The sequence below is a fragment of the Neolamprologus multifasciatus genome, chromosome 8 (genome assembly GCF_963576455.1).
Source record: "Neolamprologus multifasciatus chromosome 8, fNeoMul1.2, whole genome shotgun sequence".
NCBI classification, from domain to species: Eukaryota; Metazoa; Chordata; class Actinopteri; order Cichliformes; family Cichlidae; genus Neolamprologus; species Neolamprologus multifasciatus.
Genome location: NC_140446.1, coordinates 21402437 through 21429766, shown reverse-complemented (window position 1 = coordinate 21429766; position 27330 = coordinate 21402437). Strand labels below are relative to the sequence as shown.

General features: G+C 41.0%; 1 protein-coding gene across 1 annotated transcript in view; it reads right to left on the bottom strand.

Annotated features, from left to right (window-relative positions):
* Positions 1 to 5377: 5377 nt before the first annotated feature.
* The window catches only part of antxr1c (ANTXR cell adhesion molecule 1c), a 39866-nt gene continuing 17913 nt past the window's right edge, over positions 5378 to 27330 (bottom strand). Inside the window, exons 9-18 of the mRNA XM_085170344.1 lie at positions 25125 to 25185; positions 23772 to 23870; positions 23509 to 23578; positions 20053 to 20131; positions 17959 to 18054; positions 17823 to 17861; positions 17599 to 17700; positions 17325 to 17492; positions 16087 to 16167; positions 5378 to 9117 (exon numbers count right to left, since the gene is read on the bottom strand). Of these exons, the coding sequence (XP_085026470.1) occupies positions 8854 to 9117; positions 16087 to 16167; positions 17325 to 17492; positions 17599 to 17700; positions 17823 to 17861; positions 17959 to 18054; positions 20053 to 20131; positions 23509 to 23578; positions 23772 to 23870; positions 25125 to 25185 (1059 nt within the window). The 3' untranslated portion in view covers positions 5378 to 8853. The remainder of the gene's footprint in view (positions 9118 to 16086; positions 16168 to 17324; positions 17493 to 17598; positions 17701 to 17822; positions 17862 to 17958; positions 18055 to 20052; positions 20132 to 23508; positions 23579 to 23771; positions 23871 to 25124; positions 25186 to 27330) is intronic.

Sequence of the window (27330 nt, the reverse complement as noted above, 5' to 3'; positions counted from 1 at the left end):
TGTCAGGGGGGTTGCAGTGTAATAAAGGGTCTAAGGTACAATCAAAGCCTACTGGAGACAGTCTGGTTCAGACCAACCTGAACACAATGTAACAATGTTACAGTAGCAATCATTTTCTAACTACACTGTGACTGGTGCTACATGAAAATATTCTATAAGTTTGCTGGTTTGGTGCTTTTTAGAATCATTAAGAGAACTTCCATAGCTCATACAGAGCTGTTATAGTAGTATAGATAGTGGTGAAAGGTAATGGCAGAGTTAGACAGACACTACAAGATCGCGAGCACATGTAATGTGTATAACTGAGGTGGTGGAGGTAAAGGAGAAGAGGTGGAAATGGAAGGGGAGGGGAGTCTGTGCCACACAAGTTGCCCCTGGGGCCTGAGCGGTCATGTTGGCTTGGCAGAAGGAGAGAGGAAGCACAGAGGGGGGAGTGGGGCATGTGGGTGTGTGGAGGGAGGGCAGCTCTGGGTGCCACGTTTGCATCACAGGACTGTATTTCCTTTCACCTCAGAGCAGAGCTAGCACAGTGGCTGCTTCACTTTTTTTTTTTACTTAATTCGACCAGTCGTTGCTCAGCTGACACCCACAGAGGGACATTTTAACATCAGAAAATAGCTTTAGCATTTTTAGACTATGACCGACAAAAGCGGGCTTTTCTTTTTTACCCAGTGACCGTGAAATTTGCCATTTAAAATGACTTGTTCTAAAAGTTTGCACGTGGGGTTTGGACAACCAGGTGAATGATGGGAAACTGAGGTGCGTGAATGTGATTGTTCTGAAACATGCACAAATGTGCTGATGCTATCAGGCTGATCTTTGTTTGGCGGCTGATAGAACAACACGTTCTCACTCCCAAAGCATAACATTTTATGCTAGGTGACAAATCGTCAACATATTACGTTTTCGGCTACCCACCACGTTCCTAAATGACGACCTCGGAAAAATGAGGAAAAATGAGAACCATATGGACTCAATCTACACATGTTCGCTCTTTTTCTTCAAATCGCTTAGAAACACGCTATTTAACATCATTAAAGTCCTGGGTAAGCTCAGGAAAAAGGTTATGGTTAGGGCTAGGGATAAGGTTAGGTTTAGGGCTGGAATACAGGGCTGGAACGTCTATTACCGCGGGAGCGTCATTGCACTGGATTTCGCCCATAACCCACCGCGTACCATAAGAACGCCGAAGGTCTCCTTTTGCGTTCCTCAGGAACGCCGCGGGACGTGACAAAACGTCACCATGTTACGCCTTGGGAGTGAGAACGGGCTGGATAGAAATAGTGGGTTGTGGGGGTCAGAATTTGCTTCTAAACTGGCAAGCCAGAAGGTGTTTGAGAACCACGTTGTTCACAGGACCTGAAAACATATTTGTTGCTTTCAGCTGTGCGTAGGAGTCTTTCCTTCCTTTGGGGAGCAGGATCCAAAGCAAGAGACTTGCACATGGAAGTTGGATAGTTATTCATAACTATTAATTATTAGTATTAGTTTAGTAATAGCTGACGGTTTTTATGTTACATTTGTAGATTCTTTGTAGAGCTGAGGACTGACCCATTGTGAGTTATGATAACAGAGCTTAAGGTGACAAAAGTACAGTGTAACTAGTGTAACTACCGCCCCCCCCCCCCCCCCCCTTCCCAGCGCAAGCACAAGGCTCGCATGCTGAGTGAAGCGGGAAAAAAGTGCGAGAGAGAGGGCGAGAGAAAGAAAAAAAAAACCCCACGGCCCACGATAAGGAGCCGGCTCGCGTCGTTCACGTCAAAGATCCGGCTCTAAGAGCCATTTCGTTCGCGACTGACACATCACTACTTTAAAAGTAACTTAAATCACTTTTTTTTCCTCATTCTGATGCTCGGTTTGGACTTCAGCTTCCATTAATGCATTGAGTAGCTGCCATAGGATTAGTTTATTAAATACATGTGTTACTGTTGAACTTGCATAGCTAAGTGGCCAGTGAGTATATATGATTTGGCAGACATAGATCCAGACACTACTGCTACTGTGGGGCATGATTAGGGATTAGTGTTAATAAGTGTAAATGAAAAGAGTTGAATGAAAACCTGAAATCAAATTGAAAGCCGAACACACACACACACACTCACACACACACACACACACACAGTCTGCAGCGGTATGAGTCAGCAGTAGCTTCCAGTGGAAGATTGGAGCAGCCTTCTGTGACACTTGGGGTTTTCCAAAGTCCACAACATCACCAGTGCTGGAAAACTCCTTCAGAGTTGACGGCCAGGTGGTCTTTATTGAACCGATCGCGGGATGGCTATCGCAACCTTCAATCTCAGGCTGAAAGCACAGATATTATGACCCCAGCAACGTGCACTTTTGATATATGATTCATATTTTCAAAATCGTGCTGGAGGTCTAAAATTTAGCTTTTTCTCCTCTTTACGATGCAACCCAAGTTGTCAATGCTGAGTAAAAAAGCGACATTAGAAATACGCTATGGCTAGATCTTTGGAACAAACTTATCCCCACATGCCCGCAGCAAGAATTGTGATTTAATGGGAAAAAAGAGATTCTTGTGTTGCATTAACATTTTCAAGTGACTGTGCAGAAAATTTAATAAAGTTAAAATTAACTTTCATCCGTTGTAGTCATGTGTGGAGGTTCAGAAATAGGATATATGGTCATAATAAACCACCGCAGTGCTAACGGGACAGCTTTCTATCTTTCCAGCCTGCTGTTTGCACTAACACCAGTTACCATGGATACTAAGGGCATCAAAATACAGGCACAATGACAAATACCAGTGTGTGTGTGTGTGTGTGTGTGTGCATGCGTGCATGCTGGGTCAGTGAGGTTCAGTCTTGGTGGTAATGTGAGACCAAGATGAAACCCTCAGCCATCAGCACATTCCTATGGGCCTCGGTTTTCTTCAGCCTCGAGAGAGAAAGAGGGAGGGAGGGAAAGAAACAGCTGTAAACATGTCTTGGACTATAAATGATGCAGCTGCCATTTAGTCACAATCATAATCATATGGCAATAACTCATCCACCTCTCATTACTCTGTATGTTGATTTAAATTTTACATAAAGAAATGTTTCGCGGGAGCTTTACACAGATACATTGTGGTGTTTGGGGGTGGGCGGGTTGCCGGATTTACTTGCCACAAATATTGTCTGAATATCTGTGAGCCAGACTATAAACAGAAAGCTATCTTGAAAATTATTGTTGTGGTGTGGCTGCAGGGCCGCTTAATTCCCACTTGTAACCCTGTGCAGCTTTGTTAAGAGTAAATTGGGATGCAGAGAACTTTTTAGCTGTCAGCTGTAGGTTTGAGAAGTCATTGTGGAAAAATATGTTTCTTTTAATCAAGGCCACAAAGTTTAGTTAGAGCACTGCTATAAACCTGAGATATACTCAAACTGTGCTTTGATAGAGCATTCTGGCTGAGCTAATCTCTCAGTGTGTGTCCAATTATCCAGGCGGGATTTATGGTTTATTATTTTGAACAAAAACAAAAAAAGCAAAGACATAAACATTTAAGCAAAAGTGAAGGATGACAAGGACGGAGGATCGAGAAGGTGATGCGACAGGAAGGGAGAGTCCGACCTGCTGTTATTCTTACTTTTCTGCTTTCTTCAGCTCTCCCTCAAGTCTGTTTGAGGACCGACTGCCTCATTTTCTCCATTCTTTTCTCCATTTTTTCTCATTCAGCCCTCCCCTTTCAACATCCCACATCCTTCTCTCCTCTGCATGCAGAGGGGAAAAACGCAGACTCCACAGTAATTATCCAGCTGGATCTGCTCATGGGGACTGTTCAGGCTGTATTAAACTCATTACCAACCAAAGACAAAGAGATTCTGAGTATGCTCTGAGCGCAGATTGTGTCTTCATATATACTAATTTATCAGTGTTACATGCAGGGTTGTTGGCAATTTACTGAGCAGGAAGGTGATGCTCTGATACACTTGAATTCAGGACTTCCTGTGACATCATTTCCTGACAATTAGGGAGGCAGAGGTTGACAGGTTAGCAATAAGCTTATGACCAGGAAGCAGCCAATGGTGTATTCCTGAAGTATTCAGGAAAATTAAAGGGAAATCACTCCACCTGAAATAAAGAAGCCACCTCTCTGTTCCTCTCTCTCCCTCTCTCTCCCTCTCTATTCCTCTCTCTCCCTCTCTCTCTCCCTCTCTGTTCCTCGCTCTCCCTCTCTGTTCCTCTCTCTCCCCCTCTCTGTTCCTCTCTCCCTCTCTCTCTCCCTCTCTCTCTCCCTCTCTCTCTCCCTCTCTGTTCCTCTCTCCCTCTCTCTCTCCCTCTCTCTCTCCCTCTCTGTTCCTCTCTCTCCCTCTCTGTTCCTCTCTCTCTCTCCCTCTCTGTTCCTCGCTCTCCCTCTCTGTTCCTCTCTCTCCCCCTCTCTGTTCCTCTCTCCTTCTCTCTCTCCCTCTCTCTCCCTCTCTGTTCCTCTCTCTCCCTCTCTCTCCCTCTCTGTTCCTCTCTCTCTTCCTCTCCGTTCCTCTCTCTCTTCCTCTCTGTTCCTCTCTGTTCCTCTCTCTCTTCCTCTCCGTTCCTCTCTCTCTCCCTCTCTGTTCCTCTCTCTCCCTCTCTGTTCCTCTCTCTCTCCCTCTCTGTTCCTCTCTCTCCCTCTCTCTCTCCCTCTCTGTTCCTCTCTCTCCCTCTCTTTTCCTCTCTCTCCCTCTCTCTCCCTCTCTGCTTCTCTCTCTCCCTCTCTGTTCCTCTCTCTCTCCCTCTCTGTTCCTCTCTCTCCCTCTCTCTCTCCCTCTCTGTTCCTCTCTCTCCCTCTCTCTCCCTCTCTCTCTCCCTCTCTCTCCCTCTCTGCTTCTCTCTCTCCCTCTCTCTCTCCCTCTTGAAAGAAGCTCCTTATGTCCATTCTTGTATATCAGTACATTACTGAAACCGATTTATTTAGCCGTGGAGGGAATCAACAGAAAATATGAAATAAACACACATGTAAGCTGAGACTCTCTAAAGAAACAGCATTGTTGTTGTTCGGCTTTTCATTTCGAAATTTGTTGATTCACTTGAGCAAGTAACGTAATATGGGTCAAGTGATCAGTTTGATATCAATCTTTAGTCATACACCGTCATATTTACATTATTTGTTAAGTAAGAAAGATTTGCTTTGGTACCTGGTCAAACTTCAGTTCTCCTCTGTCTCCCCCGGCCCCCTCGCTCAGTCGCTTAGTGTCTGAGCTCAGATCATACCAATATTAGGGGGGATTTACGCACAGTCGTAAATTCCCACAGTGTGCGCTATGTGCTTCGAATATTGTGTGTAGTTTTTGTTTTATACAGTTTTCAGCCAGACATCTAACTATGAAAAAATTACACTCCAAAAGACCCCGGGCTTCTGGAAAAAACAACCCGGGCTTAAGCCCAGTAAGCCACCCACTCCGCCACTGCTTTGGATGCTAACAGGTTGCCATAGTTGCCAGTAGTTCTCATGATAGATGCCGATCTGTCTGCAAACACTTTCCAACTGCTGACCAAATGATAAAGAAACTGTTCGAAAAGTGCAAGAAAGAATAAACAGTTAATGTTTGCCTTCTAACGAACTTGTGCCTTTTACAACATGTTGGTTTCAGTGGTAATGCATTCGTTTTTATTTTGGTGGCAGACATTCTGTTTACAGAGAGGCGCAAATTACAGGTGAACTCGTCCATCTGCAAATGACCAAAGCAATCAAAAGGAATAGCCAGCGACCACATGCCAACTGATCAGCAAATAAACATTTTTCACTAGTGACTGGAAATAGTACATACATCTTGGGCCTATGAGTGAAGTCAAAATGTATATGGGGAGTCAGCTGGGAGAGTATGAAACTGTCCAAATCAGTAACGCAGGCATTTATATGAATCTAACAAAGATCACAAAGATGAAACTTTCTTTAGCTTAGGAGTCAACCTTTATTGATACTGTTAAAAAAAATCACATCAAACAACAGAAAATTATATACGTCTTTCATATTTGCTTCAGTACTGCTGTTTATACTCGTATGCTGCATTTCTTATTTCTTATTACAGTTGAACTCAATTAGCAGAATATAAAAAAATATACCCAGTCTGCAAGACATAAAAAAATCTGTAATTTATTGATGCTCCAGCTCCATAAAGCACAATGTTTGAGAGTCTGAAAACAATTAACATTTCTAAGGCAGAATCTTATTTTTTGCAGTGGCACATAAAAACAAAAAGGTAACAGTAATCCATAGCAGGATATCAAACGGAGCCATAGAAAACAGGGTGGCTGGTGGTATAATCTCCATTTTCATCCTCTTCCCTGATGTACATACTGACACCTTGTAGGGCCATACAACACCTCCAAGCAACAGGCAATGCAGCCAAATATGATGCTAGAAGCTGCTAGCAAAGCATGTGTTTGTCTTGCTAATGTTACATTTTGTTTATGGACATTACAACAAACCAACTGGTTTGATTTAGCACGTTGACATCAAAGGTATGAACTACAATGAGCTAATTGGAGTTTTTCAGCTGTTACCAATGCATGTAGCAACACAACGGTACAGGACACAAGTGAATGACGTACATTGAAATTGTAATTGTAAAAAAAAAAGATGATGAAGAAGAAAACTTGAAAGGGCATTGGATATAGGAGGAATACCAGCAGTTTCAACCTCTTTCCTAAACCAAGAAATCTAAATGTTTTTTGCTAATTTCTGGCAGGTTTTATCTCAATTACGATGAGTTAATGCTAGACTAAAAAATTGTCTTTTTATCTGCTAGCTAGAACGATTTTCTAATGTAGACAAAATCTTTTTCAGATTTACCAAAATGCTCATTTTTAGTGTAGCTAAGGGGTTGATAAATGCTGGTAAGCCTAAAATGACCTTTAAATGGTTATCTGTTGTGTTTCCTAACTGTTCACACAGTGTTCATCTCGGTGATTGGACACCTTGTCAATATTCAAGTACTCTCCTATATTTCTGTCGGGGAGTAAAATAAATTAGATGCGCTTTGAACTGCCCTGCAGTTGCAACGTGACCGGTGATGATATAACTGAAGACATACAATACACATAATAATGGTATTAAAGTACAGTATCAGCATTGTGTATAAAAAAGTGAGGAGAGACATGAACCTGATTTTTGAAGATTGATTTCATCAGCTTCACTGCTAAAAAAAGCAAATACACATTGTAATTTCCCAGCAGTCTATGTGCGTAGTTACAAAAAAACCAAAATCAAAACAAACCAAAAAACATAAATTGCTGTAACCTAAAATCAACTACATGAAAATGCGGTTAAGGACAAAATTCCAAAGCCTCAAGATATCAACCAACAAAGTATTTAAAACATATCTCAAACACATACTGTAAAAACACACCTTCCACATAACCTCCGTACACTTCCCTGTCACAAAAGGTACAAAAACCTGACCACAAATTATATAACTGGATCATCTCTGGACTATATAGTCGGGATTTGTTACTTTGGTACGTTGTTGTTGGGTAACAAAACAGCACCAAATTGCAAATCTTTTTGAAGAAATGTAGAAAAACATATATTTCTTATCAGTTACGTAACACCATTAAAAATATGATCAGCTAAGATTACTTGGAAATCCAGTTCTTAAAAACCTTTCATTGGTCACACAGCAATGGAGAAATAAGCCAATTGATTCTACCTAGCGCTTAACACAGTTACTTTGATTTTAACTTAACAAAGGCCTAACTCAGTAGTTGATAGAGACAACAAAGAACTTTCATCCATTGCAGTAATCTTTTTTTTTGGACTTTTCCGTTCCCACATGCTTTGCTGTCCAGCAACAATCCTCCCTGATTTCACAAATGCAAAGTAAAAAACTTTCCCAAATAGCCCCATTCACTTTATATGAGACAGAATATTAAGTTGAACTGCTATGCAAAACAATTTTTTTGCTCATCAGCAAATAGTCACATAGTCTTTTTCGCAGCCATATGAAAAAGAAAGGTTTACCAGGACTCTAATCAGCTCTGTTAAAAACTCCTTACATCCTTACTGGAGTTCATAAAGTAAGTAGAAGCAAGTCGCATCATCACAGCAAAGTCACGCTAATGCCAGACCATGCAATGCTCAGAGAAACAGCAAAAATCTCAAGAGCTACATCTCAGACTCAACAGGCCTCGGTTAATATGTTAAGTACTAAAGTTCACGACAGTAAAGTAACAAAAAGACTGAACCAGTATGGCTTGACATGACAGCACGACAGCAGGGCTTAGGTTTGTAACGTTGCATCTGAACAAATCACAAGTATTCTGGAAGAACAATGTCCTTTGGACAGATAAAACCAAAGTGGAGTATATAAAGCATATAAACATAAACTTCCTAATACCAACTGTCAAGCACTGTGGTGGAGGGGTGATGATTTCAACTTGTTTTGTAGTTAAAGGACCTGGACAGCTTGTAGTCACTGAGTCAAGTGAACTTAAGCAATGCCATAAACATCCATCCATCCATCTTTTCATGTTATTGCTGCTAATGGTGGTTCTACAATCCTGGGTTGCACTTTGTTTTTCACAGAACTGCACAGAGGCCTGTGAAAACTTTTTCATGTGACTATACATTTTTATTTTTTGGAAGTTCAATCTTAGATTGCCACATAAAAAACGACATACAGAGCTCAGTTAGATATCCTGTATTAAAATGGCTTAATTGTCAGCTAACAGTTTCACTTGATATGCTATCCCATACCAGATGTGGCACACAGAACAACTGGCATTCAATATACTGCTGATCTTTGGCTTATAGTAGGAGTACCTTTGGCAGTGAGGACCACAACCTTCAAAGTGAAAGAACTAGTCAACAGGACGGTAATATCAATGTGATATCAAAGCAGGTGCATTGGTAAGTTGGGAGGAGTTTGTCTGTGTGATTTAGGGTCGAAGGCTTGGGGGAGGACGCGATGGCGGTGGACAGGGAAGCCCTGGGGGAGTGCGCGATGGCGGTGGTCCTGGGGGCACCTGGCCTGATGGTGGAGATCTGGCAGGGGGGCTGGTGGCAGTGGTAGATGGTGGAGTGGTGCGAGTTATGGGGCGGTAGTCTGGTGGTGGTGGCGAAGGGGTGTGGATAGGGGTACGAGGTGGGGCCTTGGCTGCCGCTGACTCTTCTTTCACTCTTGTGAAGTTTATGCATCGACCCTAAAGAAAAAGAAAGAAAAGTGGGATTAAAAAAACTTTAAAATAATTTTTAAAATAAACATAAAATAATTATATAATCCTGTTGTCAGGTCTTTCATGTTGGTTGGACCCCAAACTTAGTCCAGACTGACGTATTAACAGATAGTCACGGTGATGAATGATATCTAATGGCGCCTAGCATTAGCAACCACGATGTTAATGTTTACAATGAAATATCTAACCAGCTGTAATAAGGCTCGTCTTGAAATGCTCTAATTGTCTGATACAAAGAAATCTTGTAAATAGAGTCATGCAGAGAATAGACGTAATTTTTTTCTACCTGCTAGCATGCTAACAGGGCTTTGAATGTAAACCAAACAGCCACAAATCAGCACAGTCAGCATATTACCATGCTAACTAAAACCACCATATGACCATCCTCACAGAGCCTTTTGCTGCAGACTCCGACCCCTTCCTAAAATCACACAAATTTTATAATTTACCCTTCTATGCGTTCACACTAAAAAGCACAGCTGCATGAAATAAAGAGTAAAAATAGGACAGCAACCTATAAAACAAACTTTCACCCTGCTCTCCAGCGCATTTTTAACTCCCGAATGCTCAGGTTGTTGTGGTGACCAACAGATCGCACAGAGGTTAGGGATGGAACGCCCTAAACTTCTGAGACATTTTGATTACAAGGCAACTGATCAGGTTACCTTGAGTAGATAATCCTTCTCCAAACAATCACAGTTAAACTCAGATTCACTGCAATCATTCTCAGACATACTACCAACATGGTTACAATCAATCTGTCAGTCTGTCTGTACCAATGAGCTCAACTCATCTGCATCTCTTTGCAACTGGTCACAAAGGACCTGTGTCATTTTGCTGTTGATGTAGGGTAAATATGATCTTGGAGCAGTTTCCATCCGTAGGATCACTGTAGCATAGCAACAGCAGTAGTTTTCAGTCAGTGATGGTACGTGAGGTGGGGTTTTTTTTGTGTTTATGCATGTTACGTTCTCATCTTCAGGATAGAAAAATATAATATTACTTATGTTCAGCAAATGCAGCAGCTGCATGGCATTTGTGATCCAATGCTGCTGTACCCATTTCCAGTCATCACACTACCTTACCAAAATTTAAGCATTGCACAAATAAGTTAATAGAGTATTACATGGAAAAGTACTAAATGAAACATCCAAATTGAGACACAGTATGTGTTGTTATACGCTGGTATTTTTTTATGATAACATGGAAAATACTACAGATAAAAAGCATCTGATGCAATATATAATACATAATCTATACATGAGAGTTGTTTTAGATTAAAAAAAAATCTGGAGGAAAAAAGTGTCTACTCTAAAGTAGGCTACATCTGGGCTAAGAAGGCATCCGAGCTCAGGTCATGGTACAGTCACTGCTCTTTGTATGCTTGTGTGTGCCAGTCTGTGTGTGTGGCCAGCTGGTGTTCCAGATTATGCTTAAATCCCCGCTTTTACGCCCCCACTCCAAATTATCCCTGCTAGTCCAATGTTCTGTACCGAGAACTGTAGGTCCGAATGCCGACGGTCCATATGGAGAGAGAAGATTAGTGTTAGAGGCTGGGGCTGAACTGTGCCAGAGGTGGTAAAAGTTAGCAGTGAAGCTGGAATACTTTAACAGGTTGACTTATCAGGGCGTAAAAGCAACAAATTTATTTCGACAGAAATCACATTTTAGTTACTCATAAAATGTTACACCAACCACTGGTTTCAGCGAGTTCACAGAGGTCACTGTTACCAATGAAACTCTACCCGCTGCATAGCTGCATGCGGTTGGCCGTCAGGGTGGAACGAAGTAATGTTAATCTGCTAATAAGCAGTATCAGCGACTTGAGCCGCAGGTCCCTGGTTTTACATAGTGGAAAACGAAGGAATGGGAAATGATGTCACTTGTAAAACTCTAATGAAAAAGACCTTAGGCACAAGGGAAGATGGATTTTGATCTTTAATGTTAATATAATGTGACAGTGTTGCAGATAAAGCACGACAGTGAGTAAAAGTGAGACACAGATAGAGAAAAATAGCCAGAGAAGAAATGAAAGACAGAATAATCCAAACTGAACTGAGAGAATTCCCCATTCTTAAGTTTTTCCCTTTATTCAAGCCAACCAACCTCTCCTGTCTTCTTCCATTTAGCAAGAGCATCTCTGGATCTACAACAGACTCCACCCTGGCACTGATGTTGACGTTCATCAGAGTAACTTAAAGCTAAGGGATACTTTAGATGTTAAAAATAAGGTAAATATATAAAAAAAGCATGATGCAGATTAAGCAGTGTCTTTTTCAGCAACACATACATACACTCATCAGCCACTTTGTTAGGTGCACCTGTTCAGCTCGCAAATATCTAATCAGCCACTCTCATTGCAACAACTCAATACAATTAGGGTTTGATCCACCATGCAATACCAAGAAAGTGTTTGATTTGCAATGGATTTATTTTTCAGCATGACAATGATCTCAAATACTCCACCAATAATGAAAGCACACCTGGACAGACAAAAAAAAAAACGCAATGAAGAACTATCAGTCGTGGATTGGCCTCCCCAGAGCCCACACCTCAATGAAGCAATCTGGCATCATCTTAACAGAGAACAGAAAAACGCAGCCAACATCCAAAGAAGAGCGTCTTTCGAGAAGCCTCGAAAACTTTTTCAAAAAAGGTGTTTGAAGAATAACAAAAATCATTAAACTAATTACACTGTGGGGGGCTGAGATAAGTATTTAACTAAGAAATGTTGACATTAATTGTATGTGAATTTTGTTTCAATTTCTTCATCCTTAATCCATCTTTGCTTCTTGAACGTCACTCTGTTAGCACCCAGCTGTGGTTTGAACCTCTCAACATTTTCCCGGATTAAAGAAAGCCACACTCGCTTGGTCTTTTTCACTGACCTCCACCACTGTCTACAGTCTTACCAAGGTCATTAAATTGTCTAGGACAACGCAAAATGTATGTGTGTGTGTGAGAGAGTTTTGTTCGGTTGGCTTCTGAAGACGGGCCTGGCAGACATCTGCCAAAGGCATTACCTCGTGTCCTTCAGCCAGCTAAATGGCTCCCGTGGAGCTCCGTGTTTATGTCAGTGAAAGACAAAGAGGGGAGGCAGTGTGGACTAGCTCTGCTTCATACTGTACACTCTGACGTCAGTGTAATGCATGCGGTTTGGTGACACACATTCGCATAATGGCTAACTCCGTTCTCCAGTTTAGAAACATTTACTGTAACTCTTCAAGTACACACACACATTCTCACACACTGCTGCTGCAGTATTTTTCCAGGGTTAAAAACAGGCCTTTAGGGATGAAAACTCACATATAGTAAAGAGTCAGTGCTACTGCATTCGACAGCAAGTCATATTTGTGTTATTTCTGATTATTCGACAAACATAAATGTCTGTTATAGTTGAAAAAAAAATCAAATACCAGTTGAATAAAATGCTTAAAAACAGAGTGATTTATCGTCACGTTGGAGATTTAGCTATGCTGCTGTCTCTGGCTGAAACCTCTTTGGGAGCACCAAAAATTCCTCAAACATCCCTTTGATGAACAATTTAAAGAAGCAGAGATGTTAGTAGGTTCATTGCTGAGCGAGAAACAGTAAGTGTAGTTATTGCTCTATAGAACATATTTTTAAGCACTACAGGATCCTTAAGTAAATGTACCTGAAGCTCAGGAGCACAAACACACTTCCTCTCTTTAACCCTGGACAGCTCATCTGAATCACAATGTGGCTCTGGTATCACCCACTTGCTAATTTAAATGGCATCTTCTTTCAGGACCAGCTGTCCCATTAACAGAACAGATGCTGGTTTGGGTATTTTTTGGCAGAAGGTTGTTCCTCACCAAATGACCTAATTTTAGTCAAGTCAGTCAATCCAAGTCTTTTGCATTCATTACCATGAATCCATCATCCTATATTAAAAAAGCACAATCATGTTTGGTGTTGTTATCTCATTCAGTCGTGGCCGATAGCCGCCCCTCCCTGAGAGGTTTTTCCTTTCCACTGTCACCAAAGTGCTTGCTCATAGGGGGTCATATGAGCAAGCACTTTTTCTCTGTATGTATTATTGTAGGGTCTAATTTACAATATAAAGCGCTTTAAGGCGACTCTTCTGATTTTGTGCTGTATAAATAAAATTGAATTGAACTGAATCGTCATACTTGATCATCACTGAATGTCCTCTGACTTTTGTTTTAGCAAGGGAAAGTTTTAGTTCTATATTTTTTATATAATCGTGTTATCAGTGAAAAGAAAACGGAACAGCCAAAAAAGATTGCGACTGTATCTGATCCTACTACCCACCCTGCGTGGGTGTCTGATAATACCAGTGTTTCTAGTAGAGTGATCACAATCATTTCGTTACCAAATTAACCGTCAATCAGATACTTTTGGATAAAAAAAACAAAACAGACATACACATTTGCTTTCTTATTTGTTTTGATATAATAAATAGTTCTTTCTTGGTCAGAGAGTTTTTGACTGGTCCACTGCTGTGTGAGGACTGTAAACATCTGTCTGTGCAGTCTACAGCGACCAATGAGCAATCAAGCAAACTGTGAGTTTTCTGACAACAAATAGGAAACAGCTTGTGTACTGCTTGATCATTAAAATATTTTGGTTTTTTTTATCATCATTAAAAAAAACAGGAAGTTGCATAACCACAAAAAAACGAGTTCACTGTTACAGGACTGTTACAGGACTGTTACAGTCAGTCCCCAGGGTGACAGTCATGCTGTTGCAATTAGCATAAAGAAACATGCATGCGGGAATGCAGCTGGAACTCATTTAGAGAGTTTTCTTATGGATTTGAATGTGTGCCAGCTTTGCAGTGTGAGACTGTAGATCTGAAAACCTCAGAATGAAATTGAAAACCACCAGCTTTTCAGGTAACATAAAAGGGAATGAGGTGTCTGACTCTTGTTTCTGCTGTTTCCTCTTTAATAAAAACATATTATTCTGCCTGGAAACGAGCCGGCATGCTGGCCTGTAGGCCTGCTTCTTTTGTTACAAACCACAAATGACTGGTGGAGGCGACATCGTTGGAAAGAGAGGATTTCTTCAACAAAATAGGCATTGCGTCATGTTGAGCTTGCCCGAGCAATCATCATTAAAAAAGCTTTTCTGAGTAAGAGAAATTTGTCATTAAGGAAATCTCTTTTTATCTGTGTGCCAGGTTGTCTTTGGTGAAGATGGAATTCTAAGCTGAGGGTGACTTTTTTAGGTCTCGGGGAATCTGAATGTTTATGTGGCTGCAAATTCTAACGCTGTACATGTTCGTTGCGCCCAGAAAACAGTCTTAAATGTGGAATTCCTGCTAAAGAAGATCACTGGAAATTTTCTGCTAATTTTAACTAGTGCTTTGGATAGGTCCTGATCAGCAGGAGAGTCAGCTATGGAGAGGAAAGAAAAGAAACAGGGAGGAAACAACTGGCAAAAGGAAAAAGGTGGAGAAGAACCAAGGGAGGGGAAAAAGGAAATGCTAACAACTGTATATGTCACCAAAATGGCTTTGAGTCACACCATAGAGAATTTGAGGGTAGTGCAACACAGTTATGATCTATCATTGAATTACAAAGTTGCCTTTAAGACCAACAGAGTTGAAAATAATATGCAACACATTTAAACATTAAAACGGTCTCTGCTAAGATTGTCGGAGGGATTTAAAGCATCCCTAGAGAGCTTCCTCTCCCAACATTCAGCCCAAACTCTTATCTAAGGCTTTTTGAAAGAAAGGCCCCAGGCGTTAAAACTAAACCATGTGGCTTATCTGCGCTGAAGAAGAGAGACTTTTTACCAGCTTATGCGCACGAACACATCACAAAACTCTCCCGTTGAGCTACAAGGATGTGAGCTGCGGTTCGGCTTAACATCCGATTTATGGCGTATAATGTGAAGCAGGTGTGAGATCGAGGCTAGCTCAACAGCATGGATTGGGCTAGCTGAGGTGTCAGCCAGCACAGCCACACCAGGAGTGAATGAAGTGCAGATGAGCTGGACACTTTTAAAACTGCACCACTTCTCAGCCTATAGTGGATCACCGCTCATCTTAGACACTCAATACGCACTTGGTCAAAACTGTGCAAGTAAATGGATACATCCATTATTAGTGAGTTCGATTTGTTCCTACTAATTGATGCACTTTTATTGCAGCTGACCAGTCACAATGTTGTGATGTCATAATTTTGCAACAATCAATTCCAGTTTCTTTATATAGTACCAAATAACAAGACAACAACAATTGCTTCAAGGTGCTTCATATTGTAAGATAAAGACCCTACAATAACAGAGAGAAAATCCAACAATTAAATGACCCCAGTGAGTAAGTACTTGGCAACAGTGGGAAGGAAAAACTCCTTTTTAACAGGAAGAAACTTCCAGCAGAATGACGCTCAGGGAGGGGCAGCCATCTGCCATGACCGGGTGGGGGTGATGGAATACAAATTTACTTCTGACTGCCCACTGATCTGCAAGCAACTTTGCAACTTGACCATAGCTCCTCCTTTTATGCTGAATGTGACTTAATGAACAGTGTAGCTGTTGTCATTGACGCCTGCTCTCTGTGTTAGGGTGTTGCTCTTCCACCTCTGGCTTTGCATGTGTGTTTAGTTGCCTTGGTAACTAGTGATGATTAAATCTATCAGCAAGTGTTTCAGTTGATTTATAGTTTTGAATTGAGACGCTTGAAAACCAAGGCTTTGAAATCAGGGGTTCATTATTCCTGAAAAACTCCCTTGATTTATATGCCACTCGTATTACTATTGGATGAAAAATAAATCTTTCTTACTTTTGAATTCTCGCTGTCCAGTGAAAAAAAAAATTCAACAAGCATATATGAAAAGAACATAAAAACATGACATATAATTTAAGATGGAGAGAATGCAGTGAAGGAGGGATGACCTTGCAGATGAATTCTTAGACATCTGATGAAACAGAGATACTTACATGATCACCGGGCTGGGGTCTCATTAGAGAGACCTGGTCATACCCACGGCGGAACAGAGCCCAGATGGCGTCCAGTTTCCCCTGAAAAAGAAGGAGAGGAGCGAGAAGTTAAACACCTGACCAGATGTGAATTGCACAATTCTCCACACTGCAATCTATCACCTAATAAAAGACTGCTCATACTGACTTTTCTATATCAGCAAACATTTGGTCTGTGGTTCTTTTTCAAGGCCGAGACCAGGTTTTAATCCCAAACAAACACCACGGCAGCTGATTTGACTGATTAGTTCCTTCCCCTCTGGATAAAGCTGCTGAATCACTGATTAGTCACAAAGACTGCTGGATATATTTTAGTTAACTCCAGTCATGAACGCTTTAACCTTTAGCAACATAAAGCAATTAATAAAGCATGATAAAACACACGATCTGCCAAGAATCAGAGCGTGGGCTTACTTCTCAGACACAGGAAAGAGCTGATCCCAGCTAAAACAACTGTAGGAATCCAGCGTGTATTTTACTGTAGACAGTATTTAACATTTGACAGAGCTGAAGGGCAAATGTTTTGAGATAAAATCTTCTGGATTAACCGAATAAAAAAATGCTAAAAGATGTTGCATTTGCTTGGACAAATAAGCAGTGGTGGCATGGATCCTAAACAGTGACACATCAAAAAGTTTTAGAAAGATGGGGCCAGCCACAGCCCAATTTCCACATTCAGTGATCAATTTACAGTATTTACCCCACAGTTCAGTGTTCACATTCACCTTCTGTACATGCTGTTAGGCTGCTGTGAATGAATTATGAATGCAGCAGTGTGTACAGATAACAGTAGGCTTACTGTATGAAAAGCGTCACACAGAGTGGTTTTATTTTAGGAGTAATATTTATGCTGTGCTGGCAGTCTCACTATGGGCATGTGTTGATGCTATGGCACTATCAACTAATTACATGTATATAGCATGTATATACATGTGTGCTGTGTGCTGGAAAACTTCTGCTGCCCTCATGCCTTTAAAAAAAGTCGGTGGGTGAAAACTCAAAAATGCAAAGTGGTCTGAGTGTAAACAAAGCACATTTTTGACTTTCTAAAAAAGGAGGGTTTTTATGTAAGAGTGGTGAGCGTGAATTCCTGAACTAAATGCAAACAGTACGAGCGTCTATACGGGATAACAGAGTGTGTGGGTATATTTTACATTACAGTGTCCAATTGTGTGCTGATTCTGTGAAGCTGTGTTTACCCGGATGGGCGTGTACCACTTCCGGCTCTGAGGTGGCTTCTTGTTCTGAGGTTTCTTAGGTTTTGGCTCATAGGGTTCGTACTCCTGCTCTGGCATTTTCACCACAGCGTTCTTTGGCTTTTCCAGCTTAGCCCCCTCCTCAGTTGAACCCTTCCCTCCCCAGCGCACCTACAAGACAGTAGACCATACAAAAACAGAAAAGGTCACTGTAATCTGTTGTCTGCAGATTTAATCGTGACTTTATTTCAGCAGTGTAAATGCATCGTTTTGACACCTCCATCCTCTTGATTCCCCCAATTCCTCTTCCTCCATAATATGAGGCATCCACGGTGGGCCACTTCTTTTTGGGAAGACCGTCGTCGTCGTCATCTGACTCCTAAACACCGGTACACAAAAGAGTTTGTCTTTCACAGATGAAATAAAGGTGCAGGAAAGTCTTGGGGTATTGCTTAGTTAGGCTGTATTTATGTGCGTGTGTGTGTGTGTGTTTTGACTCACAGGCTCAGGAGGAGGTGGTGGAGGAGGCTCTTTGATCACCTTTAGACAAATAACAGACATGCCATGATTTTAAAAAGCTCATCCATAACATCAATGCAAGTGTTTGTTATTTGTGAAACTAGTCGGTGTTTCTTACCACAGTGCAGCAGAGCGGCCAGAACCACCACAGGAAGAGCAGAGCAAGGAGGAGGAACAACGCCAGCAAGGTGATCAGGAGAATGGTGCCATCGAACTGGAGGGCAGACACAAACACACGACGCTAGAACATTACGACAAGTGCACCGTGCACATCATGTTTCACAGGCTGGACATAGATGCTAGCTAAAAAAACATGCAGGCGCCGTATCTCCAGGAGATAGAAGGAAGATGGCAACTGGCACAACACCTAATAAAAGTAGTAGTACAAGTAAAAAGGGAAAGTAACGCTGACAATTTTAAAAGTACCTCAACTACCAAATTTGTGGCATGTATACATCCATAGCTCTGATCTGGGACCTCGCTGCCCTTCTTCACTCATGCATAAGGTGCTAGCCTTCCATGTATGCGCATAGAAATCTTGACTTACTTGTTGTGTAGTGAGATACACAACACATATATAATAAAAACTGAAATAATAAGAATAAGTACTTCCCCTTTTGGTACTAGCAGGAAGGTTTTTGTTTTTTTGTTTTCAACTATAACTAATATTAGTACCAGCAACAGCAACTGTGACAGGAGTAGTGGTCGAACCAGATGTAGTGACTGAATGCTCGTATTATCCACAGTGGTAGTGCTGACAAGAAGAAGTAGCACAGTATTTTCAGCACTAATAGCAGTAGCGACAACAGATTAATCATAGCTGTGGTATGACTGATTTGAAGGAAAATAGTAAAAGCATATAGGCTCTAATATTCATGTTTTCCTTTCTCGAGGACAGTGGTTAATGTGAGCTTTTGCCATCGCATGAATGAATGAATCCTTATGTTGACATTGCTCGCTTTAAGCTAGGCAGATGTCCGCTGGCCAAACATGGTTCTCATTAGAGACCACAGATGAGGATCACATGTGGTTAGACTTTCCCCTATCTATCTATCTTGTGGCAAAGCTGTGGATGATTTATCTGAACTCAGCAGTGGGGCCCGCTGCAGAAAGCACGTCAGCGGAGCCAAATGATTATTTATTAAAAATCACCCGGATTATGATTTCCTGTGACAACAATTTAATTTGCAGAAAAGTTAAAACAATAGATGGTGGGGTGGGGGTGATGGTGCAGGGTTACTGCTAGCAAACAATGCTGAAAATTTTAATAGTGGCCACATCTGCATTTTGCTGCTTTTTCACATGTGAAGTGTGCGTTTTCTCCCATGCAATATGGGTGTTTTTTGTGGGCTAAGTACAAAGGCTGAAACCCCTCAGTGTGACACTTTGACAGATTCTGGGGAAGGGCTGCAGGGGGTCAGTGGGTTTGTGGCTTTTGCTTTTAGCTTTGATTCAGAGACTCCAACTTGCATGTTGTTTATTGCACCAGGCCCTCCAATCTCCAGCTGACAACTTTCCGTGCCTTCTCGAGCCTGGTGTGACTTCAGTCTATATGTTTTAGTTTAGTGCCATGAGGCAGCTAATTGCAATGGTATGTCTAATTGAGGTCTCTTTATCGTGAACCACAACATAGTTGTTTAAATTTGCAGCGTCTTCGTGGATATGATGCTGCATGGATGGAGGCGGTGCAGCTTCAAAGACTGCATATCTTTTTGTTTTTTGGGCCTATTTAATATGTTCCAACATACCAACTTCATTTAGTTAAACTGCTTTAAATTGCATTTGTTAACTTGTTTTCATGGACTGAAAAGCTGCTCCGTTTCACACACGCACCACCTCTAAATAGCAGTACCAAGAGTGCATCTGTCACAGATGTTTCACCCACAAAACTAAAATATTAAACCAGGAACTCCAAGGTCACCAAGCAGCTTCTTTAACCTTTTTTTGTGCCCGACACACGGAGGTTCATAAGGTCTTTGTTGGGTGGCTCACTGCTCCCAACCTCTGTGGTTTGGCTACCAAAAAAAAAAAGGAGAAAAACTAAACTGAGAGTGGAAAAAGCGAGACAACTAAGAAAAGAGAGAAATGTTGGAGAAAGCAGAAGAAGAAGCAGAAGAAGAGTACAAACTACACAAACGTTTTTTCTTTCTATTTTTTCCACAATTAACATCTTTGCAGTGTCCGTGCGTGGATACATGAAGCTTCCACTTACACACTCTGTGGTGGTGATGTGAACGTTGCTGCTGATGAAGGACAGACCGTCGTTCATGCTCACTTGGAGATAAATCACCCTGAAACAACACATAGACGCACACGGATGAAGGAAAGGAGAGTAGATCAGTGTTTGGGTATAACATTACAATCCACGCTAAGTGAATCTAGATCGGTTTATTTAGTCTGTCTGAAGTTTTTCCAGCTCAAACTCGACTTTGTTTGATGGGAATGATGTCATTTAAACTTGGGTTCATGCCAAATAACGTCACCGAACTGTCTGCGAAAGGCGAGGTGGTTTGTTACATGTGAGAACGAAATCTGAACCAACAGGGAACGACCACAAGAGCGGAGGATTATGAGCTGAAAGTGACAGATTTTTAGCTTAGGAGAAAACTGAAATCTGAGCAATTTCTTTTCTGCAGTAACTCGAAAGAGGTTGCTTTTGACTGTTTCCAGCTGCGAAAATCTCAACCCAGCAGGAGGAAATGTTATTAAAAACTCTTCCTAATAGATGAGGTATGCGCTGAGTCGTGTGACTCTTGTTTACAAGCCCCGTATCACTTGCAAATTGTGCAATCTGACTCCAAATAAACCAAACCTTTTTTTTTAAAAGAAAGAAAGAAAAGAATCGGCAACGGTTAATAAACAAAGACAGAAAGTTTAGAGTGTTTTCATGTGACTGATTGTGCAACACACAGCCAATCCAGGGAAGAACTGAAAACACAACCTGCTAGTTCGGGCTATTTTTTTATGGTTCTGGACAGGTTGTGTGGTTTCTTTTTTGTTTTTTCCAAGAAATGACAACATGCTAAAAGCATCACGAGGAATAACAACAACAACCACTTGTCCTCTTTAAAGGCAGTTCATCATATCTACTTGGAACTACAAAATAATTTGTTCAACAGATCTCAAGTAAATATTTTTCTCACTTCAAAAATGTATAAACTTGCCAAAAAGAGTACAGAGTACAGATTTGTGCCTGTATTCCAGTGCAAACCATGTAGGTTTTCCTGAAAGCCAGAATCCCTTCTTCCTTTGAGAGGTGAAAAACAATTCAAGTGACCCCCAGAGACCTCTCCGAAGCCTGTTGTTATTCACTTCATAAAAACATGGATGAAAGGCATGCCTGGATGTGAAAGAGGTCTGACAGATGGAAAGAAGGTGGGTGCGGACAGAGAGGTGAGCTGGGTTAGTGGGTGAAGTTCATGATCAACATCATATGGATCGTGCTGACGACAGACATCTGGACACGAGTGGATTGAAACCTAAAGATAGCCTAGACCCGAGCATGCGTTTGATCACTTCTGCATGGATGCCGACTCCGTCTCCTTAGTTCAGGTCTGGACATCTGTAGACAGAGTGTGGTATTAATAGCATCAGTCCACGTATGCATCCTAGCTGATGCTCAGTGGCTGACTGACGGCATTTTTGTTTCCATATTACCAGTAAAACCAATAAAAATGTCATTTATATAGCACCAAATCCTAATGCTAACTAGCGCATCTGTTAAGGGCTAAATAGAGATTAAGTCCTTTTGATATGTAGCCATGTCATCAAGTTTACTGCAGCAAAAGATGCCAATGGGAGCAAAAGGCTAATGACCATCACTAATCATAGTGGTCTGTAGTATAATGTAGTGTCTCATAAAAGGAAACTATTACAAGAATAAAAAGCTAGAGAAAACCTGGGGAGGAAATGTAGGCTACTGTAATAGACAGCTGTTAAGTAAGGAAGTGAAACAGACAGGAGAGATAAACACCCACTCACACTTTTAGATGCCCACAAAATATATAGTATAGAAACGATACACTGATTAATTGGTCAAGAACCTACTTTATTAGTCTGAGTTTCAGAAGAGTTTCAAATCCTCACTAAGAGGTTTTTACACTCTGCTGAGAATCATACATAAACACATATGGCAAGGCCAGGGTAGGCGCTACATAGCTTTGATCAGCCAAGGCTGCAGAAGCAGACAGCGCAGAGGAGTGATGATGGGATCAAATAAGGAGGTAATGATAAAAGACAGAAAAGAGAGAGAAAAATAAACAGATGGGCAGGCAGGAGCTGTGGTGAGGTTTCACAGAAACTAGCAAATAGGTCAAAAAGAGCCAGCCTGGCACTAAAAGCTGCAGAAGTGGAGTAAAAGCGAGAGTCTGGAGGTGAAGTGTTTAGATTTGAAAGAACTTGAAAGTTTACAAGTGCTAAGGTAAGATCAGAACAACAAACAAAGATCCAAATGAATCTAATCAGCGGGAAGTTGTGGGGATGTAATGCCGCCACATCTGCTTTACAGTCCTTCCACCTTCGACTGAAGTTTCAGCATCAGAGCCATCACTCCAGGTTTCCTAAATCTTTCTCCAAGGACGCAAATCAACTTCTCTCTGCTACCGTACCACAGCCAGCACAAATATTAGTGTTGAATAAAGGAATTTGTAAACAATTATAGAAATACAAGAAGTACCCTAAAAAAGTCAAGAAAGAAAGCGTGAGAAGAGAACCTCTGGTATTAGCTGACAAGGTCTCGCCTGCCTACTTTGTGTGTTTAAAGTCTTTACCACCATCCACTCAACCTTGTATTCTGTGGCCCAGTGTACTTTTCTTCCCATAAAGACTTAGGTTAGAGAGGTTTGTGGATTGTTGATGTTGGAGCATAGTTGGGCTCTAAAAGGAGAACACAGCTAGCTGATGAGAAGCAATTCTGGCCCCTTCTTGGGTTACACCGAAAACTTGTGTGACCGTCATGTGGTCAAAGTTCGAGTAGGCCAACCTCAGTCTTAGTTTTCAGAGCCCTTCATTGCCCCTTTGAACTTGACAGAAACACTTCTTTTTAATGGCCTGTGATCCTGAACTTTAAAATGCAGCTCATTTTTTCTATTGTAATGTTAATCAGCTTCATGAACCTCAACAAACACAGATCCCTGATTTGAATCTCATCTAAACTTGGACTACAATAATTTGAAAGTCATTATACCAGAACTGATTCCTTTTCGGACACTTCAGAGCAAATTTAAAAAAAACTATTGACGTGGTATCAATTTACATGCAGATGTGGAACAGTGTTAGCTTTCATTACGTTTTTCTTCTTGAGGCAGTACTTTCTATCTGTGTCTACCAAGAATTTGCTTTAGTTTTCACTGCTCTGTTCTAATTTACGATAGATCTAAGACGTATTTATGAAGGGTTTACCACTGAATATGCTGCCACAGTGAGAGAGCCTCTTTTATTTTGGTAAGCTCTACTGGGATCAAGAACGAAGGAATCTGGCCTCGGATCATAAACAGCTAATGTACAGCAGGCGTCTTATGGTCTGTGCACATATACATGCGAATATATTTATGTGGTCTAAGATACACATGGACGGCACTGAAGTATGAGTACTTTTACTTGAAAGGGTGATGAAAGGGGATCTGCATAACTAAATGAAATCATGAAGTTATAAAGAAGAGGGACTTACTTTCCAACTTCATCGATAACAGGAGCTGGACACAATAAGAATGTGTCTTCTACATCAGCTGGCTTTTCATCTACAAGAAAAAAGAACTGAGCTATGTGGCATATATGTAGCATGTACAGACAACATACACGAGTGAAAAGTGAATTTTGTTTCTTTGTGAGGGTTTCTACTTTTTCCTCATAGAAACTGTATACTAATAACACATGCATCTGTCACAGTTCAGCTTGATTTATATTAAGGAAACAAAGCATAGGTGTACTCACTGATGGTGATGGTGTCATTGATTTTGAAGCTGCAGAGCACCTGGTCAATGTTCCTTGCATGGAGAAACCCATTCCCTTTCACCACCACTTGAAAAGACTCTGGTTACACAAGGTAATTTTACATTTTAGACACTTGGCAGACAGTCTTTGCTAAGAAAAATCTGACACTTTATTACTTTATCCTAAACAAAGCTCACTTTCCTGTTTAATGTGGCACAGTTGCACACCAGCATGGTGTGATGTCTCTCTAATAATGTAGTATTATTTCGGAAAAGCCAAGAAGCCTCCAGCTCAGCTCAGCTTAGCTCATCAGTCTCACACAGGTCGTTCTATTTAAGTCTCTCCACAGTTGCTGCGCGTCTGCAAGCTGCCTTGCAACCCACCCTTAGTGCAGCTCCTGCTTTTCTTGCTGTTTCTGACTAAATCAGTGCCACATCTCCTGTTATCAATGTCCTCCCTGGCTTGCACTTATGCACCTTTGCAAATACAAGGGTTTTCTCCATCTTATCCATGTCATAAGGTGGATGAGAAAATAACAATATTTTGACTGTAGTGGACCTGAGTGAAACTGAGCTTATTTTTCCACCATTGTCATGGAGAGAAAATAGCACGGGCCTTAGTCTCCTTACATTGCTTTAAAATACAATAAAAATTAATAATGTAAAATAAATAGAACTAATGTCTCTGCTGGACCTTAAATAGTTACAATGTTGCCCATCAAAAATTGAAACTACTGTTATATATCAGCCATATACGTATATAATAAGGTTAAATCTGTGAGGCAGCTTGCTCTAGCAGCAGGCCATGGTATAATATTCAGTGTGAAGTTAAATAATTTCCCTCTTTATGGGTGAAAGTAATTCATTGCTTCATAAAAGGCTACAGCAGATGTGAAAAACAGTCAAAGTCCTTCTGCTATTGCCAGAAACTTTTAATCCAACCCTGCTTTTATCTGTTCATTTGTGGCTTTTAATGTCCATTTATTGTTGCTTTAACTGTCATAATCTTTCTCTTGGCAGGAGAGTAAAGAATGGTGTCTACTTTACATCATATCTGCAGGAAATCTCACCCCTGCCCCCCCTCTCACGGTCCCTCCTTTTAATGAGACTCTGTAATATTATTCCCTCCGTGTTACCCTGTCCCAGCAGATTTCCTGTAAGTGACCTGGATGGCCATAAATGGTCATTTCTTTCAGTCTGGGATTGTGATAATTCAAAGAAGCCGAGACCAGGCACCCACTAATGAAAATGACACAGTGGAAGGAGCAATGGTTTGCTGGCATATGTGTCGATGACTCAGGAGGGACCGAGTTCAAGCTGTAATTGTGAATGTGTGAGTTTTATAGCTCCTCACCTCCTGCACAAACACTGGAAGGCTCAGCTGCCAAAATTTCAATGCAGGATTTCTTGATGATCTGGGGGAGAAAAGACAGCAGTGATTTTTCCACATTTATTTTGATACTAGCCTTGTTCATGAGCCAAGAGCTCAATTAATATGTTTTGAGTATATTTGGGAGTCATCTGATGTAAAATAATCCTTAATAATACTTATCAGTGTGTGTCTAAAAGACAAGTTTGGGTTGGTTAAACTTCTTCCCAGAATACTCAAAACTCTCACTGCTTTGCAAATACAGCTGAATACTTTCATGTTTTGATTTCCTTGTTATTTTAGTACAATAATGAGTTTTTCTCCCTGGTGATATTATTATTCAGTCTCTAATTTCTGTCTTTTCTTGATGACTGATTTGTTCTGAGTTTCAGTTTTGCGATCATGTGTCGTGGTTAATGTCTTGATTTTTATCTATGACAGTTGCAGTTCCCACCCTTTGTCTCATTTCTCTGTTTTTGTGTTGGTTCCTCTTTGTTCCCCTGTCTGAGATCTTGCTAAGTGTAAGTATTTATGTCAGCACTACTGCTCTTTTAATTATTTCCTGTTATTTCCTGCTTTGAAAGATCTTATGTCTTGATTACCTCCATCAGCCTCTAGTTCCCCATTCTGTTTCCAATCCCCAGTTAGTCATGTGCATATAAATAATCCTGTTTTATTTTTGTCACATGGTTTGTAATGCTTGCGATTCATTCCCCTCTTTGCAACCCTTTGAGATCTTCAGTTCTCTTTATGGATCTGTTTGTTATACCTTTTATCCTACTTTTTAGCGATTAAAGCTTTTAGCTGTTGGATCCTCCGAGTTCTGAATCCTGCCTTTTATGACTCAGACTCTACGCTCTGCACATCTCATTGTGACAACTTTATCATAAATTATCAAAGTGAAGGGACTTAGTGTAACTTACTTTCCAATGGTTATGTTCTCCAATCTTAATACTTTTACATCAGAGATGTTTAAAGCATTAATAAAAGCAAGACTTAAAAATGACCGATCCTTTAAATAGGAAGTAAAAATCTTTTAAAAGCAATTCCAGCCTTAGATATTTTTCACGGGTTTTTTCTTTTTTATATACTCTGCGTAATAAAACAGTGAGACACACGATGCATTCCATTAAGGTCAAGGAAAAATGATTTGGTAATTACATAAGCTAATGTTTTTAGCTATTTGACCATAATCAAACTCTTGGTGCGACACTTAGGTTTATGAGCTTGTTAGCTACAACGGATTAAATGTTCAAATGACGATCATTTCAGCTGGAAATGATCTGGTCACTGGCTAACGACTATGAGCTTACCTTTGTTTATTATTCGCCGAAAGGACGACTGCAGCTGAGAATATTAGGCTTTAGAAAATTGTGATTTAGCTGAGTATATTGAGATTTCTCATGTGATGTCATTGCCTAAAATTGGAAGTGATACAGCCATAGATTTCACGGGAAAATTACATTTTCCCAGACTGATTGGCAGCCGTTCCCGGAGGTTGCTGGCTGTTGGAGGGTGAGAAAGAAGAGGGTAATAAACCAAAAATCTCCTAGTGACAGCTTTGCCTGTAGATTCACATCTGTCTGCAAACACTTCCAACTACTAGCTGAGTGGTATTAAACAGAAATGGAGGTTTTCCTCAGAGCTTCAGCCAACATGTTTCAAAAGAAACAACTTTCACAAAGAAGGTCTCCAATTCCGGTTTGTATTGCAGTTCTTACATTTTCACTTCAGCTCAGAGAGCAGCTGGCCAGTGTTTGTAGACAAGTCCATCACTTCCATGCAAACCACGGGAGACCGCAACAATATCCTAGCGACCAAAGCAATCACAAAGAATGTTTCTGCCGACCAGCTGAGGAACACACATTTTCCCAACTGACAGGTAGGTTGCTAGGAAAAAATGGGGGTCACTGATCAGTCAACAAGACCATGTGCCTGGAGCTTTATCAGTCCTTTTCCCAGTGACTGCCATCAACCTCAACCAACCACTCTCCACCAGCTGATGAATACTAATTTCACGCCCAGGATCGGTGTTTGCCAGATGTTTGTGAACAAGTCTCAAACCTGTGCGACTGGTCCTTTATTCACTTGATCCTACACTGTCACCGTGATTGTCACAGATCCAAAACTGAAAAAGCAAATTATTGCTCAGTGAGCTGATAAAAAGCTTTTTTTTTCACCATTCTAGCTG